This window comes from Paralichthys olivaceus, chromosome 22 (genome assembly GCF_024713975.1).
Source record: "Paralichthys olivaceus isolate ysfri-2021 chromosome 22, ASM2471397v2, whole genome shotgun sequence".
Classification (NCBI taxonomy): Eukaryota; Metazoa; Chordata; class Actinopteri; order Pleuronectiformes; family Paralichthyidae; genus Paralichthys; species Paralichthys olivaceus.
Window position 1 is genome coordinate 13,086,900 of NC_091114.1, and position 17,024 is coordinate 13,103,923.

At 43.3% G+C, this 17,024-nt stretch overlaps 2 protein-coding genes across 2 annotated transcripts; one reads left to right on the forward strand and one right to left on the reverse strand.

Moving 5' to 3' along the window:
- Positions 1 to 5,395: 5,395 nt before the first annotated feature.
- Positions 5,396 to 11,942, forward strand: LOC138406575 (uncharacterized protein C17orf114). Its single transcript, XM_069519132.1, has 3 exons — positions 5,396 to 5,665; positions 10,534 to 10,629; positions 10,730 to 11,942. The coding sequence occupies exons 2-3, from the start codon at positions 10,545 to 10,547 to the stop codon at positions 10,900 to 10,902; spliced, it is 258 nt and encodes an 85-aa protein (XP_069375233.1). The 5' UTR covers positions 5,396 to 5,665; positions 10,534 to 10,544; the 3' UTR covers positions 10,903 to 11,942.
- mettl3 (methyltransferase like 3) lies at positions 11,936 to 17,002 on the reverse strand. The gene is made up of 11 exons (XM_020095513.2): positions 16,665 to 17,002; positions 15,812 to 16,002; positions 15,241 to 15,693; positions 14,509 to 14,684; positions 13,852 to 14,065; positions 13,577 to 13,764; positions 13,316 to 13,354; positions 13,110 to 13,218; positions 12,820 to 12,885; positions 12,604 to 12,716; positions 11,936 to 12,294 (listed from the first exon to the last, which is right to left on the reverse strand). The coding sequence occupies exons 1-11, from the start codon at positions 16,762 to 16,764 to the stop codon at positions 12,192 to 12,194; spliced, it is 1,752 nt and encodes a 583-aa protein (XP_019951072.1). The 5' UTR covers positions 16,765 to 17,002; the 3' UTR covers positions 11,936 to 12,191.
- Between the last annotated feature and the right edge of the window lie 22 nt (positions 17,003 to 17,024).

Here is a 17,024-nt window from a genome sequence, read left to right on the forward strand (position 1 = left end):
ATGATATGGATTTTAAATGAACCTGCTGCTTGTGTAAAGCATCCTGAAATCTCAGCTTCACACAAACAGCCGCAGCCTCATTTCCAAGCATCTGTCATTCTGTGACCGATGACCACACAGACGGCAAAGTCTCGACTCAGACACATGACGCATCTGATAACTCAGCAATGTCCACCGCCCGACAATTATGTCAACCACACGATGAAGGACCCGAGTGGAGCCACAAAGCATGTACTCAGACACATTCAGCAGGTCTGGAGTCAGATCTGATACATTCTCATTATGAAGATTTATAACATCTGTCGTTTTTTGATGCGTTTAAAGTAGGATCACAAACATTGTAAAGTGTGGAGCCTCGTTCATGGTTCATGATTTCAGGTGCAAGAAGTTTGTGCCAAGGTAAGAACTGTTAAAAGACTTTGTCAGCGCCTGAGTCACTGACTCTATATTATCACAAAACACTGACACGTGAAATTTTGCACTTGAACCACATATTACCAACATGACACAGTGTCTCTATTACATTTTTTACGCGGGGCTGTCGCAGGAACACGTATAAACTGAAAACTACCAGTGGATAAAGTTGTCAGCAGCACAGCAGCAGAGATACTCTATAGTCTGAAACTCTCCATGACCGAGACGTCTCCTTCAATTACACAGTCCATGCAGATACTAGTTTTGCACCAGGTCTTGTTTTTGGTTTTTTTTGAGAATCATGCAAACTAAAGCAGGAATAATCAAAATAAAGTTTATTTCCTCAAACTTATTTCAAATGCCCAAAAACCAAATGTGAGCCCATGTATTTTACAGATACTTAGATTTTGTAAGGATTCAGCGACTGCATTTCTAAGTATTATGGTGTTTTCAAGGTGAAACAATCTTTATCAAATGAATAAAATAAAGGCATTAAACTAACATTTCTAAATGTTTTCTCCCTCAATGTTAGATGGCTTTAATATTATATAAAATATTAATAATAATGACATTGTTTTGATTTGATTTGACTTAAAAAAGTAAAGGAAGGAAAAGCAGCAGAGGGAAAAATAAAGACAGTCTGTCGTCCTTTGCCCTCAGACGGTCTATTTACTACACTCAACCGCATCAGCTGATTTGCATGGTATGTAGATTACAGCCGTGATCAGACTTCCCTCCCTGCACCTCAGGATTGATGTAATCACTGAGAGCAATGCGTGCACAGGTTTTTCTATAAACAAGACGTGATGAAGAAGCACCAGATAACAGACACAGTGCTCACAGGTAGACGAGGAAGGAGGAGACTGATGAGACAAGGAGGGCAACGGAGGCTTGAACCGGCCACGAGCGGCCTCGACCAGCCCGTCTCGGCCCCGGCTCTGCAGAAGAACGCCAACATCAACAGAAAATCAACAAACCCGGGGCATGGGAATGTCTGGAGGTCTGAGGGGAGAGGAGGGGTGAGGAGGGGGAGACGTGGACTCTGGGTGGGGAGCAGTAAACATTCACAGAGGTCTTTACTGGTTTGTTCCTGCAATGACTCTATTTTAGTTTGTTTACACAGTATTTCAGACGGTCTCACAAAAATATTAAAATACCAAGCTGAAGAACAATGACTGGATACAGATTTTTGGCATTTTAAAATTAAATACGCCTGATTTTAAATGTCATTACATGGGTGTGGGACAACTTACAAACAGCTTGCAGCTCCTCCAGTTGTAAACTGAGAAACTCTTTGAGTAAACTGCCCCATAAAACCTCCTTTTTCTCATGCAATGTAAGATCGTGACCTTTCTCGGTAAAGACTTTAAAACTCTTAGGGGGGATCAGGATAGAGTCCTGACCCACCGGGGCCAATAAACAAATCTAAAAGGTTGTGCAATCACTAACAAGGAAAGAATAAGAACATCTCAGATACTGAAAAAAACTTGTGCCAACTATCTCTGGATTTGCTCACAATGTTTGGCTTTTTGGATATTTAAAGTTGATGCAGTGTTATGTAGTGAGGCCTGAACAAGAGAACCGTGCACACATAATACACAGGAGCAGCTTTGGGTCTTTGTGTTCTTTCAACTTCAACTTAAACATGATTTCCATATTGTTTCAGTCTAAGATTTATCCCACGGACACAACACCGTCATTCATCCATGTCCATTCGTCCGGGTTGGAGTTGGACCTTCTCCCTATGTCGCTCTCCTTTTCTGCCTTCGCCACTGCAGCAGAGATTCAATTACTGGAGGGACGTGAAATTCACCAGGGATGATGTCAGTATATATGACAATGTCCCCCCCCTCCCACGACCTCCCTGCCTCCCACCCGTGACTAAAAGTGTCTGATATCACGGTGGCACTTGAGGTCAGTGGGGCAGCGGGAGCGGTTCAGCTGCTGATATCTGAGCCACCTCGTCGGCTCACAGGAAGCTACCGTGCTCCCGCGTAATCACATTGGACAGGGACCCTCGTCACCCTACATGGAGAGGAACGCGTGTGTCAATGCAGTGAATGAGGTGACCACTCGACTTTCTGCAAAGTCATGACAATACGTATTACTACCATGACACGCAGTTTCTTCATTAAATCTGTCTTAGTCATTGCGATTGACCGACTAATATCAAAACATCTATACTTAAATACATTAAATATATGTTTAATGTTCCGAAGCATAACTTTCTGTAACTGGTCCAAGTCGACCGTCCAGCTGTTAATCATCACACTGTGTGGATTTAAAATTAGAGTGAATGTCCTACTGAAGCATGTCCGTCCTTCACCCACATCCACAGTGCAAATCTGGACGTGAGAGCATGCACGTTAGTGGGTAAGACCGGAACTTTACACAGATGACAGAGATACTAAAACTGAAATAACAAAAACAAGGCAAATATAGCAAAACATTGATGAGTTTAAATGGCGTAGAATAGAAATCTGAGTTAAAGATTCTGTGAAGGTTCAGATGCTTTTGGTCTACGAGCATCAGAAAACCCTCAAATTTGCACAAACCATGTCTATTGTTGGATTATCCCATGAGACACAAGCTGCCAACTTGACCTGGTTACAAGCTGTTCTATTGCCAACTGATTTCACAACATGAAGTTGCACAAAGTTGTCTTTTCTACTTGTGGGTGAGTCCCTGTTGAGGTTCGCAGGGCAGGAGCAGCTTTAGAAAAAGCGCTGCTGTTACTCTCAGACTCCGTTTCCAGGGTAATTTCTGACCAGTGAGCTCAGACTCACTCTGAGAACTCATCTGGGTAAATTTCCACCAGGAACAAATGTCTGCAGCCAGCGGAGTGGCCTCAATGAGCCCTAAACTCCGGCTGGAGAGCCAATAAACAGTGTGAGCTGATAAGAGCCAACAATATTAAACTTGTTCAGAACAGCCAGACGGCAGAATTTTCCTCCAGTCATATTTTAATTTGTTTACACAGAATAGTGAGAAATGCTTTGGTTTCCAGCCTGATGTTGACTCATTTACTGGATTTGCTGCAAATATGGATTTCAGCCGTAGTTACAGTGCAGGTCAGGCTGATGCTGAGGCGGTTCGGGGCAGTTTGAAGCGACTTGTGTTTGCACGTTACATAAGCTGCTTTCACATGTAAAGACTTTGCCTTTCACATATGCAGCAGGACGTTGTCTGAGTCAGACGAGTTCACGACATCAGGAAAAGCTCTCGAAACTCATCTTCTTTCCAAGCAGATCACTTTGTCCTATGTGTATGGCTCCTATACTGAGATATTCGTGTTCACGTCTCTCACGTGTTAAAAACTCCGGACATTCTCCAGATGTTTTACTAGGGGACTAAGGAGACTCCTGACTCTGACATTTGCGTTCTCACCTACAGCCCCTCAGTATAATTTCAGTAGAATATCTGGACTTCAGCGCGTGTCTGAAAGAAGCAATACTGATGTGAAGGTAAAGCAAATGTGTTTGTGTATGAGAATCATTTGTGACAAGCGACACCCAACCACACCTTTATTCTATGAAGACATAATTCGCTTGGTATTCAATCCACCGAGACTCTTACCTTTATACACTGTTCTCTCACAACAGGTTTCTATCAAATCAAAATTGAAATGAGCCAAGAAACAGGAGTGTACATGTCTGCTATGATTCAAATGTGAGAGTACGTTTTTAGGCTGTCGCAGAACACGAGGAGAATTTGCATGGACAACAAAGTGTCAATAAAGGCAGAGAAAAGTGTCCACTGTCACCTTAAGAGTCACGTATCCGTCACGGATCTGTGACGGCTGCTGGTTCTTCTCAGTATCTTTAATCCACATCAGATTAAAAACCTCTCACTCTAACAGGACAGGGATTTCCTCTTCGGCTAGGACTCCCTTTTATTCACTTCCTTCTTTTCTTGAAGGCTCATATTATGTGTTTTACCCAAACTTTTGCATTTGGGCAATTAATATTCTTAATTAAGAAAACTAGAATGGCACTCATAGTAGTAGTAGAGCTCATTACCCCCCCCTTACCTAAAAAATCCTGAATCTGCCCGTTTATCCGGATCTGCCCTAGAATTGGGTCACGCCTCACCCATCCACTGCATTATGAAAATGGGTTGAGTGGTTTGTGAGTGATCCTGCTGACAGACAAACCAACAGCAATGAGATCATAAGCTCCAGGTGGAGGTGTAAGGACATACAGGGATTTTGTTTGAATTAATTTAAACCTGACTTAGATAATATGCATGAACGCCCACCATCCAAACCTCCTCCCTTTGTTTTCACAGAATTTAAGCATCACACTATGTTTAATTCTCTAACCATCGCATCAAATTAACATCGAGGAAAGTGTGTTTCTGTTAACTTGTGTTTCTTACAGTCTGGATGTGTATTTTAAAGCTGCTCGCTGCCATATCCAGTCGATTTACAGTTGTAGAAGTATAACACAGTAATACTAATGCTGAAAATCTTTATTTCTAGAGTATCTCTGTGACTTAACACAATTCAAACTATATTCCAACACCTGCTAAAATATGTAAATGTGTGGACTTGTAAAAAAAAGTAAAATAATATAGTTAAACAGAAAATGCTGCCAGAAACCAGGGATGACGCTCAACTGTCGATGGTGACCTCTGACGTCTTTATCGAGGAGGAGGAGGAGAGGAGGCATCAGGATATATCAACACACCACTCAATCTGTGATTGAAACACAAATGGGTCTATTGTTAGAATGTGATTATCTCCTCGAGGTAATATTGAAATCTGTCACCCTGATTTATTAGTTTGATGAGCAGCTTCAATGAGTAATTGCATGAACATGTACGTGGCGGCACAACTGAGCAAGGTGTGCAGGAGAATGCAGTTTGTTCAGAATGTGGGATGGGTGAGATGCAGATGAGGAGGACAGGAGAGCAGGGGGAGGGATGGAGGCAGAGGGTGAGGGAGGGAGAAAGCAGGCGTGTCCTCTCACTCACTCACTCACCCACCGTGCTCCGAGGATTAGCTATTTAAAGTTCAGTCACTGCACAAACCTTTCCATTGGCAATAAGGACGCAGCAGGACGTACAGTACTGGGCAGCACTCCCTGGACACACACAGACACACACAGACACACACAGACACACACAGACACACACTGGACCACTTTCTAATGAAGGGAAGCAGATGAAGAGAGAAGAGACGTGTTGAAGCTGGGGATCATTATCAAGAACATCCAGTTTCCACTGCTACTCCACAAGGTTTTTCCACCAGGTAGGTAACTTGGTTTATTTACAAGTGGATTTTTAAAAAGAAAAGCTGTTTTGGCCAAATTAAAGGTCAGGATGATAAAATAATCTGTTTTTTTTTTTACTGTGGAGCAGGGGGTGTGTCAGGGGGAGGGGTCCTGCTCATAAATAAGCCTCATGTCTTCTCTGCTCTGCTGCTGTTTGTGAAAACCTCAGGTCAACTTTTATTTTGCACGCCTGAACCCGCCATCTGCTGCTCTCTGACTGCAGCTTCATAATTGATGTTCTCTTCAGATATATTTAAAACTAATTCTTCCACTTCCTCGCACTTCAGATGCACCAACAAGCCAGTCTGTGATTGTTTATTCTCGGAGACAGACAAGGGATAAGTGATTCGTGTAGTGCTCCAGATGAAAGCTCAGATTAACCTGTCTGGCGCAGCCTCTCATTCAACCTTCCACCTCCAGCGCGCGCGGAGACTCTCCACCTCGTGCACGAGAGTTACCAAAATAAATCAGAGGCAGGGAAAAGTTGGAATTACAGAGTCGTAATGCAGCTGAGTACAGTGTATAAATATGTAAAATAAAGGCGTGGAAGGAAATCAAAATGTGCAAAACCACTATTTAGTGTCTGTGTTGAAGTAAAAGTGACAAATATTCAGTGACAGGTTAGAGACTGAGGGGAAGTTATTCGGAGGCAGAGGGTGTAAGCAAAAGGCTTCAGGTACTAAGCTTCAGAATTTATATGAATTCATTTCTGTGTATAAAGAGTAATACACCTAAATAAGGATGAATACAAGTTCCATTCTGATTAAAAGAGGGTTTAAATAGTTTGGTTAATTTTGTTGTCATGAGTAAAATGTGAAGAGGAGGGTTTACCTAGAGTTTTGACCTAGTTCACGTAACAATCATTTTCATAGCGTCTCTTAAACCCCTGCAGTCAAACTTACACTTCAGTAAAAGCACATACACATATTTACTGCTGTCTGTTATATGACTGGACTGTATTTACCGATGCATTAAAAAGTACACAACAGTTTGATTACGTAGCATAATATCTGGAGCTGATTTTAACAACACGTTATTGTACTATGGGTTATTTTTATTATAATCTTTTAAACAGCTGCAGCAATATTTAACATGTCACATTAAGGCACAGCAGCAAAAGTACAACCTTTGCATCTTAACTGCAGTGAAGCAATATGAAGATTAATGTGTCTATAAAGTGTAATTGAGCAAAGTAGTAAATGTATTTGAGTCATGTTCCATCAGTGATATTATTGACATCTCTCTTATATCAGAGCTGCAGACGAGCCTAAATACATGAATGAAAGAGAACTGTACACTGCTATCGACAGACAAACACACACTCGTGCAGGTATACGTGCACAGTGTGTGCGTCATCCACCCTGTCAGGCCTGTGTGGAGCTTTGTGCAGAGGGCAGGGACACAGAACCACACATTCTCTTTCACAGAGCCCCAGGGACAGAGCATGAAAAGGCCGGTTCAGTGGAAATGTGGAGCTCCAGGAAGATTCTTATCGCGTCACTTTAAGCACATGAGCTCTGCTGCCTGTTTTAACAGTGTTTACAGAGCTGATAAGGGGCTGAGTGAGGACAGAGGGGGAGTTGTCTAACGACATGTAAAAGTATATTTAAATATGTAGGGCATCATATTTAACTCTCCAACAAACTCCCCTTTAAAAACACTCCTGCACCGACACACCTTCAGAGTGATGAAAACCTGCCGCACTCGACAAAGCACAGAAAATAAATCACAAGTCAAAGGCCGCTCAGTCATGTTTCCCTGGAGGGATTGTGTGATTGTCACCTCCAACGACAGGACGCCACTGAATGAACGAGTAAAGCCACATTATCCCAACACTGTGCATTGCACGCACCGGCTGCATGCAGAAGAGAAAAACGGGTCAAGCACAAGTTTCAGTTCCTTTTCCATTTACTTCCCTCCATAACCTGCCCTGCGCTTATTTGGTAAATTTTGACTTCCTCTTCTCTGCCTTAGCTCTTTAACTCAAACCAATCGACTAATCAATCAATACATACATTTCTAAACACATCACGTGTCCAGTCAACCTGTGTACTAATATGTCTCAGGTCTGTGCAATAATTAACCAACTATATCTAATAATAACAACAACAACCTTCCACATCTAGAGGCCTCTGGTCTTCTTCTAGTGTTTGCTCTCTGCAGTCAGTGTGGGTGTACTGTGCGTGTGTGTGTGTGTGCGTGCATGTGTGTGCGTGTAGTTGTGCATGTTTGCCATCTGAGGTTGTTTTTCTCCTTCAGCCTACCAGGGTGCTGCATGCTGCCAGACCCCCACAACCAATCATGGTCTCAGGCCAAAATTCCTCACCATTGACCAGGCACTTAGTAGTGTGTGTGTGTGTGTGTGTGTGTGTGTGTGTGTGTGTGTGTGTGTGTGTGTGTGTGTGTGTGTGTGTGTATTGTTGCCAATTTTCCAGCATACACACTGTCAGCACCAGTAGACCTCATGGGGACCAAAGTTTGGTCCTAATGAGACAACAATAATTAGAATTTCTTACATCTGCTCAGTCATAATTCTAACTTCATGTGAGAAGCTGTTTGGTTCACACTCTCCCTGCGCTTCCTCTGTTTACAGTGTGTGCTATAATGTGAGAGCCTCTGCATTGACCACCACCATAATGGCCTCACTGTGTGTGTAAATGGGATTGGATTTCAGAGGCACATCTGAGGGAAACAGAGAAGGGAGGTGCACGAGAAACAAGAGAAACAGAGCATGTGTGGATTTAGAGGATGTTCACTTACTGCAGCCCTCTCTCCTCTGACTTGTCTGCAGCACACTCTCTATGTCTCTGGGTGAGTGTGAACGGAACGTGTGAGCCGTCACGTCTCCACGCGATTGCCTCACAGAGTCGAGCAGCACGCGGGATTAGCAGTAAACAGTGGAGGGGGGGGGGGGGGGGGGGAGGGAAGAGGGAAAAGAGAGAAGTTAGTCCAACACTGGCCTCCTTCATGTTGCAGTCATAGTTCACAGTTTGTCATCAGATATCCAAATCTCTCCCTCTGTGATTAGGGAACAATGGGGCTCAGTGGATAATCACAGTAGTTGGTTTTACTCATCAGACCGACAAGGCTGGCGCTTTGTTTCAGACCCTGCAGGGAGGGTTTTGATGAAAATGCACCACAGCGAAAATACATTGACAAATTGCTGGGACGTTTTTAATTCAAATTTGATGGAACACTGACTGCTTTGACGAAACAATGTGCACTAACACTCATTCTAATGTCACACTTCAGTGCATGCAGGGGCAGTGAATGAGGGGGTCAGAGCATTAATAAATATGTTAATAACAAAATGTTTTACATAAGTAATCAATGCTACTGTAACAAGTTTAAATATCATAACATAAAAGAGTATAAATACCTATCTGCTCTAAAACGTTCACAGCCATGAAGGATTCTGAGAAACTCTCCTCCTCTGCAGGGAAACACTGAAAACTCTTTGTGGTCACGTTGTGTTTTGCTTCTTCATTGAATCCTAAATTCTTGTTTGCGTCTCTGTGGTTGTTTGGCATCTTGTTGTAGTTGTTGCGCTTCACTGTTGTGACTCATTTAGTGTCTTTTGTGGTCATTTGACAAAATATTTTCTCTCTTGGTGCTTTTTCTTTTTTAAGTGGTCGTTTCATCTGCATTCTTTAGTTTTATTCTCTTTAGTTTAGAGGTAAGTAAACCAGTCCAGGTCTCATTGAGTGTGTTCTGTATAAAACCATCCATCCTAATATTATCATTACATTATATTATTTAAACTATGCCTGACTCTACTGATGTTTGATCAGGTAAAGTTTAATGTGCAGGAGCTTTAATCTTTCTTCTCACTCATACAATAGAATGTGTTGAGCTCCATCACCTCCCTCTGCTCCACTTCTCCTGACCCATTTCTTAACCTGATTAGACTAAAATAAATATTGGGTTTTTTTTCTTCACTCTAAGCAAATAAAGCTCGGCACTATCGTATGACCCTGACTTTATCTTATCTCGCTGAGGTGACACAAATCGAAGGACGGTCCTCAGGGAAATGAGCTATTTGAATTACTTGCAGCTGAGGATAAGTCTCTATTGTCTGACTGGATAAAATGTTCGTAGAGTCAACACGATGTTCATTTTGTCCGTACAGAGTCAGATAGACGATAAAGCACAGTGCACTGGGGCGTGATTGACAGTTAGTATCGTCCCCCCCCTGCTCCTCCAAATATGGTTACTTCTGGTTTTGAAAAACAAGATGGCGCGGGACAAAGAGGCTTCAGGTTGACGCTTTGACAGAACATACAGGCAGCTGCCATCTGAGTCCAGCTTGACTCTCGGCTGCAGAGCAAAAGTTTGGGGAACCTAAGCTTTTAATTGTCTTCAAACCAAAAGCCACAGCCTCATGAATTCATCCACTTGTTAATCAAAGCTCTCACACATCAGGTGACCTATGTAAATCTGTTTGAGAGCTAATCACTGTCTCTGGCTGCTGAATACCAGTGACGCCCTTTTTCCAGGATTAGACAGTGGACAGGATGATGATGATGATGATGATGATGATGATGATGATTGGTACTGTCATTAGTGAGTGATTGGCTGGTCGCTGGGTCACCCTGCCACTCACTGCTGATATTGTCAGCTTTCATTAGGCTATCATGTTGCAGAAGTGCATTATCTTAAATCCATTAATCTGTGACCTGATAAGGAGATGAGGCGCTGTCAACCGGCAGCCGCTCTCAGATCTGCTGTCAGGCGGCTTAAATGTGGGGAACTGGGCATGCTGGGAAATGCTGTTTACTTCAAATGTGAGAGAAGGCTTTTCCTTTCGTTTATATTTATTCGTCTGTCCATCCTCTTCTCTCCACAGACGCCTCGGTCATGGGTGTGAAGATGCTGCAGTGTTTCCCATTCTACAGACGCTGTAAAGAGCGCTGCAAGAGCAGGCAGTGCCCTCCACCCGCAGGTGAGGAGCAAGTACAGTCTATTTGAGAAAGTCAAATATAAAGTGGATAAAAAGCAGTACAGTCAACTAAAGCCTGACCTTCTGTATCTTCTTCCCTCAGTTCCCCTCGAGGAGATGAAGCCCCGTCTGTCCTCGACGACATCCTGGGGCAGCGACAGCGAAGGAGCGGGGGGCCTCAGTCGGGGCTCCCAGATCTACTTCTCCACCAAGGCCAGGCTGTCGTTCAGACACCAGCTCGACAGCAACATCAACGCAGTGGACGCCACCTACTGAAAGGAGGACAAGGTTCTGCGGAGGAGATAAATGGACTCCAGCATCACATTTTTCCACTGACCACTCACGTGCGGAGTCTGTGGTTGCAGACGAGATCAGCGGGAACTGCGAACAGGCCACAATTCACATTTTGACCCGTCGGTCTTTGCTGCCAACAAATATCTCTTAATGATTTATTAGATTCAGAAACACTGAAATAGCCTTAGTTTCCAGCTTTATTGCTTTCAGACTTCAGAGTACTTCATGGAGTGGATCCACTGCCCTAATGGACAGAATACTGAAGAAAGAGGAGACAACGGAGATTGTTTACAACATTCAACACCAACAAGTGCATTATTCTTTTTCTTTTTTTTGAGGAGGTGGGAAAAGAGTTTTTGTTTTTCTACTGTCCTGTTTTAATTTCTTTTCTGTCAACTTTTGTGAGGAAAACACAGTATTTTATTTTTCAAAATGCAGATGACATCATGGCTCTTCATAAAGCAGGATGAGGCAAAGTATGGACATTAACATCTCAGTTTGAATCTCGCATTAATCATATTTTGACATTTCTTCTAATATGCATTGAGTTAACTTTCTAATCCTGCCCTATGACACAAAACCCTGCTTTTCAAAAGGAATGAATCCTAATTATAGCAGAAACGTACCGGGGTCAGGTTGACATGCTGTATTATATTTGCAGGTTTGAGGATGTTCAACAGCTGCCTCTCGTTACATCCTCTTCCACATTATGTGAACTGAGCTGCACAGCTTTTACATTTCTCGTTGGTATTTTGTAAGTTACACTTGGCTTCAGCTCATTCTGTCTTTATATTTTTATAATTAAAACACTCCCGGGTGCATTTGATATTAAAATGTGTTTTCAACGAACCCTTTGTTGAAGATAAGCAGAGTTCTAAAATGAACAGATGTGAATGTCAGCGCTGACTCCGAAAACCTGCTTTTTTGTCCTTTAATGCAAATCATCGGCTTTTCGAATCCACAGAATGTAAAAAGAAAATATCTTTATTCTTGACTAACAAAATAAGAATGTACATTCAAAATGCCTCGTGTGTTTTTATTGATGGTAAAAGTTGTTTCTGCTTTAATCACAAACATTCTCACACACACATCCTTAATGGGGTTTCATTTCTTAACCAAGACACAGACGATGCATCTTGTTCACAATATTTATTTTAAAAAATAGTTCCAGATATAAAAAAAAAAAAAAAAATGAACAAAATTGAACAAAAACAACCTATAGACAAACTTCTCCAGACCTAAGTCCACAGATGACCTCATCACTGCATGTTTTAAGGTTTGGAGATGACGCCGTCTGGATAACGCTTCTTGAACCGAGCCACGACCTCAGGATCCAGAAGATGAATTCCATCAAGCTGGTTTCCAAGAGTTACCCTGGAGGGGGAACAATGGAAAGCAGGAACAATCGGTGTAAATCATACTGTAAAGTAAGATGGACGACGTGTCGCAACTTCCCCCCACTATACAGAAATGATGTCATTCGGAGCCAGTAGCAATCAGGGGATGGAGCCGCTGTATCGAGGTCCCGACAATACAAGCGCTAGACCAGTCGTGAGTCAGTCAATAATGACATATCACTCTGTTTTCACAGCATCAAATAACAAATGAAAACAACACTTACCGTACAAATAAGCACTTGAACATACATCAGTGTAAAAGATCTAGAGAAAATGACTGAATTACCAGTTGGGCTGGACGTTGTGGGGTCGACCGAACAGCTCAATCTTCCGGGTGCCGGGCGAGAGTCTCTCTATCATGCCGTAGATTTCATCTGGTTTGTGACTGGTGGAGCGAACCTAGAGAGAGAAAGCGAGCAGAGTTTAATAAAGCAGAGGTTTCAGGCTGACGGAGCTGGATGAGGTACCTGCAGCATGTTTGACAGAAGAAAAAGATGTTTACCTCGGCCACAATGACATCACAGTCCAGACCTCTATTGAATCCCTGCGGGTTTCCCTTCACCCCCACCTGAAGAGAAACAAATCACATGTCTTCAATATAAAACAAAGCATTAATATCATCATTAACATGCACTGGAAAGAATAAAAATGGAGCAGCAGCTCAGTAACTTCCTTCAAAAACCTTCTAGCTATGAGACAGATCTCTAATGACCAAAAATTAAAATACATGGAGACTCTTCAACTGTGACAGATTGAAACGAAGGATAAAAGATGATTTACATGTAAACTTACCAGACAGTGTTCCTTCCCATGGTTCAGCCAATGGCCCGTTCTCCCAGTGCGGATGATTCTCTGCAGCTGGTTGGTTTTCACCCATATGATTTCATCAACACGCTCATAACTGAATAAATAAAGCAACGAAGAGAGGAAACATTTCAAAACATGAAATCAAATGGGGTGCAAATAAAAACGAGAGATAAACGGAAGGAGAGACTCACCCCCAAAGACTGAGGCACTCTCTGCCTAACTCCATAGCCCTGGAAGGAAAGAAGCAGGGAACACTTTAACAAAGTAAAACTTCATGAGGATTCTCTTATCAATGTGTTACTATGCAGGTTCAACCCCTTTAAACCTTTTGCAGACTAAATAATCTTAGACACCAAGAATCTCATTACTAATACTATTAAACTAAGTATTTAACTTTTGGGCGGTAAAGAAACTCACCCCGAACCTGGAGAGAGCAATCCCTCATTACTTACCTGCCGGTGACCCAGAGGAAGAGGAAGCCATCGTCCTGCAGGATGGGGATGTTGAGTTTTCTCATCTCGTCGTCGGTCAGAGTTCCATAGGGCAGCTCCATGTGGATATCCCAGGGAGGGTCGGCCATCACCACAGCAAACTTACCCAGGATGGAAACGTCTAAGAAACGGATATCACAGCAGATCCACTGCGACAAACAAAAGCACAAGAGTATTAACAACCATGCTATCCCACACCATCTTCTCCCCTCACCTCTCCACGCTCTCTCCCTCACCTGTGAAGGGAAAAGCTTGCCCTCATCGCTGTCTGCATCCTCGGCGTGGAGGCCGAGCTCCGTGGTTCCAGCCTGGGGCCCGAGCAGACTCCCCTCAGCCTCAGGAGGGCTGTCGATCTCATAGTGGACGTATTTGCAGGTGTCCATGTGGAAACACGTGTTGAGGAAGGAGCAGTCGCCCAGGCTTTCGTCCGTGTGCTTGTTGATGATGCGACTGAGTGAAGAATAATCATCAATCAATCAATGATTGCAGATGTAGTTATTGATCTTCTCAGGTATTTTGTATGAGGAGAAACTCCAGACATCAAATATTTTAATTTAACTGCAACTAAGAGGCATAATCCTTCTTTTACCTTTATTACAGTGCCCTCTGCAGACCAAACTGAGTATAAACACTGAAGTTCAAGATCATCGTTTATCTAAATTAGGTGTAATACTCTGAATCTTAACAGTAAATACATTTTGTATTTGTGAAATCAGAAATATGGTTCAATAAATAATCTGTCAACCTTAAGTCTTTATTGTAGCAGAGGCAAAGGAGTTCAAGGACCAGGACCAATGCATGAACAGAACATTCAATTATTGTTTGTTTTTATATAGATTATATATATATATCACTGCTTTCTGATTATTTAAAGTATGCTGAGAATCACTGACCGGAAATGTAGCTTGGTGCATGGCTGCGGTGTGTCCCCGGAGCGCACGCACTCCTCTTTGGTCCCGTGATCGCAGAACTCTTGGACCTGAGCTCGGCCTCGAGACCGAAACTTCTCCACAATGGACTGCTCCTTGGCTGTGCTGGCATTTAGCAGCTCCAGAATCTCTCTGCTCACCTGCGCACAAATAACATGGGTTGAGAGGTTTTGGAACATTGCATCAGTGCCCCATTGGGAGAGTGGGGACTGCCTCGTTCCACAGACACTCCCTTCTCTCAACAAGCAGTACCCAAGGTCAGGTTATAGATAAAGGGACAACCAACAGGACATTGTAGTGTCTACGCTCAGGGACCTTCGTATCTAACTCAGATGCCCAGTCAGACAAACTCCAAGTCTTTTGTGTATTACACTCGTGGCTAGAAATAAGGACACAATGGGATTTAGGAATGCAGGCTATAGGCTTAACTATCCAACAGGATGCGAACACATGTTGCATAGAGAGTGACAGCATGACACAAGTAGAAGAAGATATATGGGGAAGCTGTGGGAGACATCTTCAGACTTGTGGGTGACAATTGCTCATGTTACTCTGTATATTGTTCCAACTTCTGGTCTCCTTGATGCATCAAGTCTAAATTAAACTCTCCTTTCACCAGCTTCCAGAAAACGTCCACAACAACATCCGTGTGATGTCACAGTTGAACATTTCTCTGGTCACAATAATCATCATTACCTTCTTGCTCTGCTGCTCTTTTGTGGACTGCTGGTTCAAGAGGCTCTCGATCTCCATGTCTACATGAGATGACTGGCTTTTACTGCTCCTGCCCTTCTTGTCCGCCCCGCTCCCTGATGCTGAAGGCCCTGCCAGCTGTGAGGTGGAAGCCGGCGTTATAGAGGTGGCAGATGAGTGTGGCGGAGAAGCAGAGCTCTGTAGCGAGGGCGAGAAGCCTGCAGCTCTTTTGTTGTGGGTTTGATCCTCTGCTTTTCTCTTGATGCCAGTCCGTTGGGCTCCAGCCCCAGTGCCTATCATAGCCCATAGTTTTGTGTGGTCCACAGCTATGACGACCGTGGAGGAGGAGGCTGAGGAGGAAGAGGCTGAGGTGGACTGACGGACCTCGATGAGCTCCTGAGCTGAGAATTTGAGCAGCAGACTCTGGATGCACCCGTGACTAACAGCGGATTCAGACTGTGAGCAACAAACAAATAGAACAAAATTAAATAAAACAGTAAATCAAATTGTCAATATGACACAGACATGATGGCTTTCCTATATAAAACTCCTGGACACTCAAAAACAGACTCACGCTGTTGAGTTCCGTCATGATTGCGAGAGAGTCTGTAGGGTGTGATAGACTCAGATCAGACAGATATCCCAGCAGCCTCTTCTCCAGTTCAGGATCTGGTGGTTTCTCTGTCTGCTCCTGAGAGGTGACAGGAGTTGACGGAGCTGGGCTGTCGCTCCTGACTGTGGAACTCTCTGTGCTGCCTCCGCCATCTACATGGTGGAGAAGGGAGTTAAAGTTGTTAAAGCCCTGAGTTGGTTTTTAAGTGACACAGAGCTGGCCCTCACACATCGAATTAAATTAACCAACAATCATTTTGACTTTGAATTTGTTGTTTAGGTTCTTTGTCAAACAAACAGTGAAATATTATTTGGCTCAGCTTTCTTTGGGTTGGGAACTTGTTTAGTGTTTTCTATCTTTTATATTTTATAGAATAAATGGTTGACCAATTAATGAAAACATAAATAGGGACATTGGCATTTTGATTTTATAGGGCTATTAATTATAACTATCTATTTATTGGGGAATTCAAGTTGTTATCTTTATTTGATAGACTGTGGACTGTGAAGGCTAATTTTACAACTGAGCTTCAATCTATATTCAAATAATCAACTGCAAAAGTAGATGCAACTTTCAGGTGAAGTGAAAGTTTGACAGCTGCCCCGCTGGTGTGATCGTGTGTTGATTCAACATTTCACAGTATTTTCTGATAAACGCAGTTAAAATGAAAACATCCCAGAAGCTTCTGATCACAACAAACTTCCATTTTTTATCCATGTGAGTCAATTATACTTCAACAGAGAACTTTTCCACCTGATTCATGACTGATAAAGAATTACACCGGTTGCTTTCGAACCCCCGGCTCGGACCGTACCCGACAGTTGCGCTGGGTCCTTCCGCCGCCGCTGCAGCCTCTCCCGCAGAGAGTCCAGCTGCTTCTTGTGCGCCTGGATGTTGCTCCACGTGTCCGACATGACGAGCTGCCTTCGACGGCGACAGAACACAACAACACCCGCAGGAATGAGTCGACCCGGCGGCACGGACCGACACACAAACACACACAGACCGCCCTGCAGAGAGCCAGCAGGTCCGGTACGCTGGGGAAACGTGTCGGAGCAGCAGCTGGGGTGAAAGGTTCCGCCTCAAAGCAAAAATAATACATCTGGCGCTTGTTTGACATGTTTCGGGTGGGGTTATCACGATTACATAAATAAAACGTGACTCTGAGTATTTT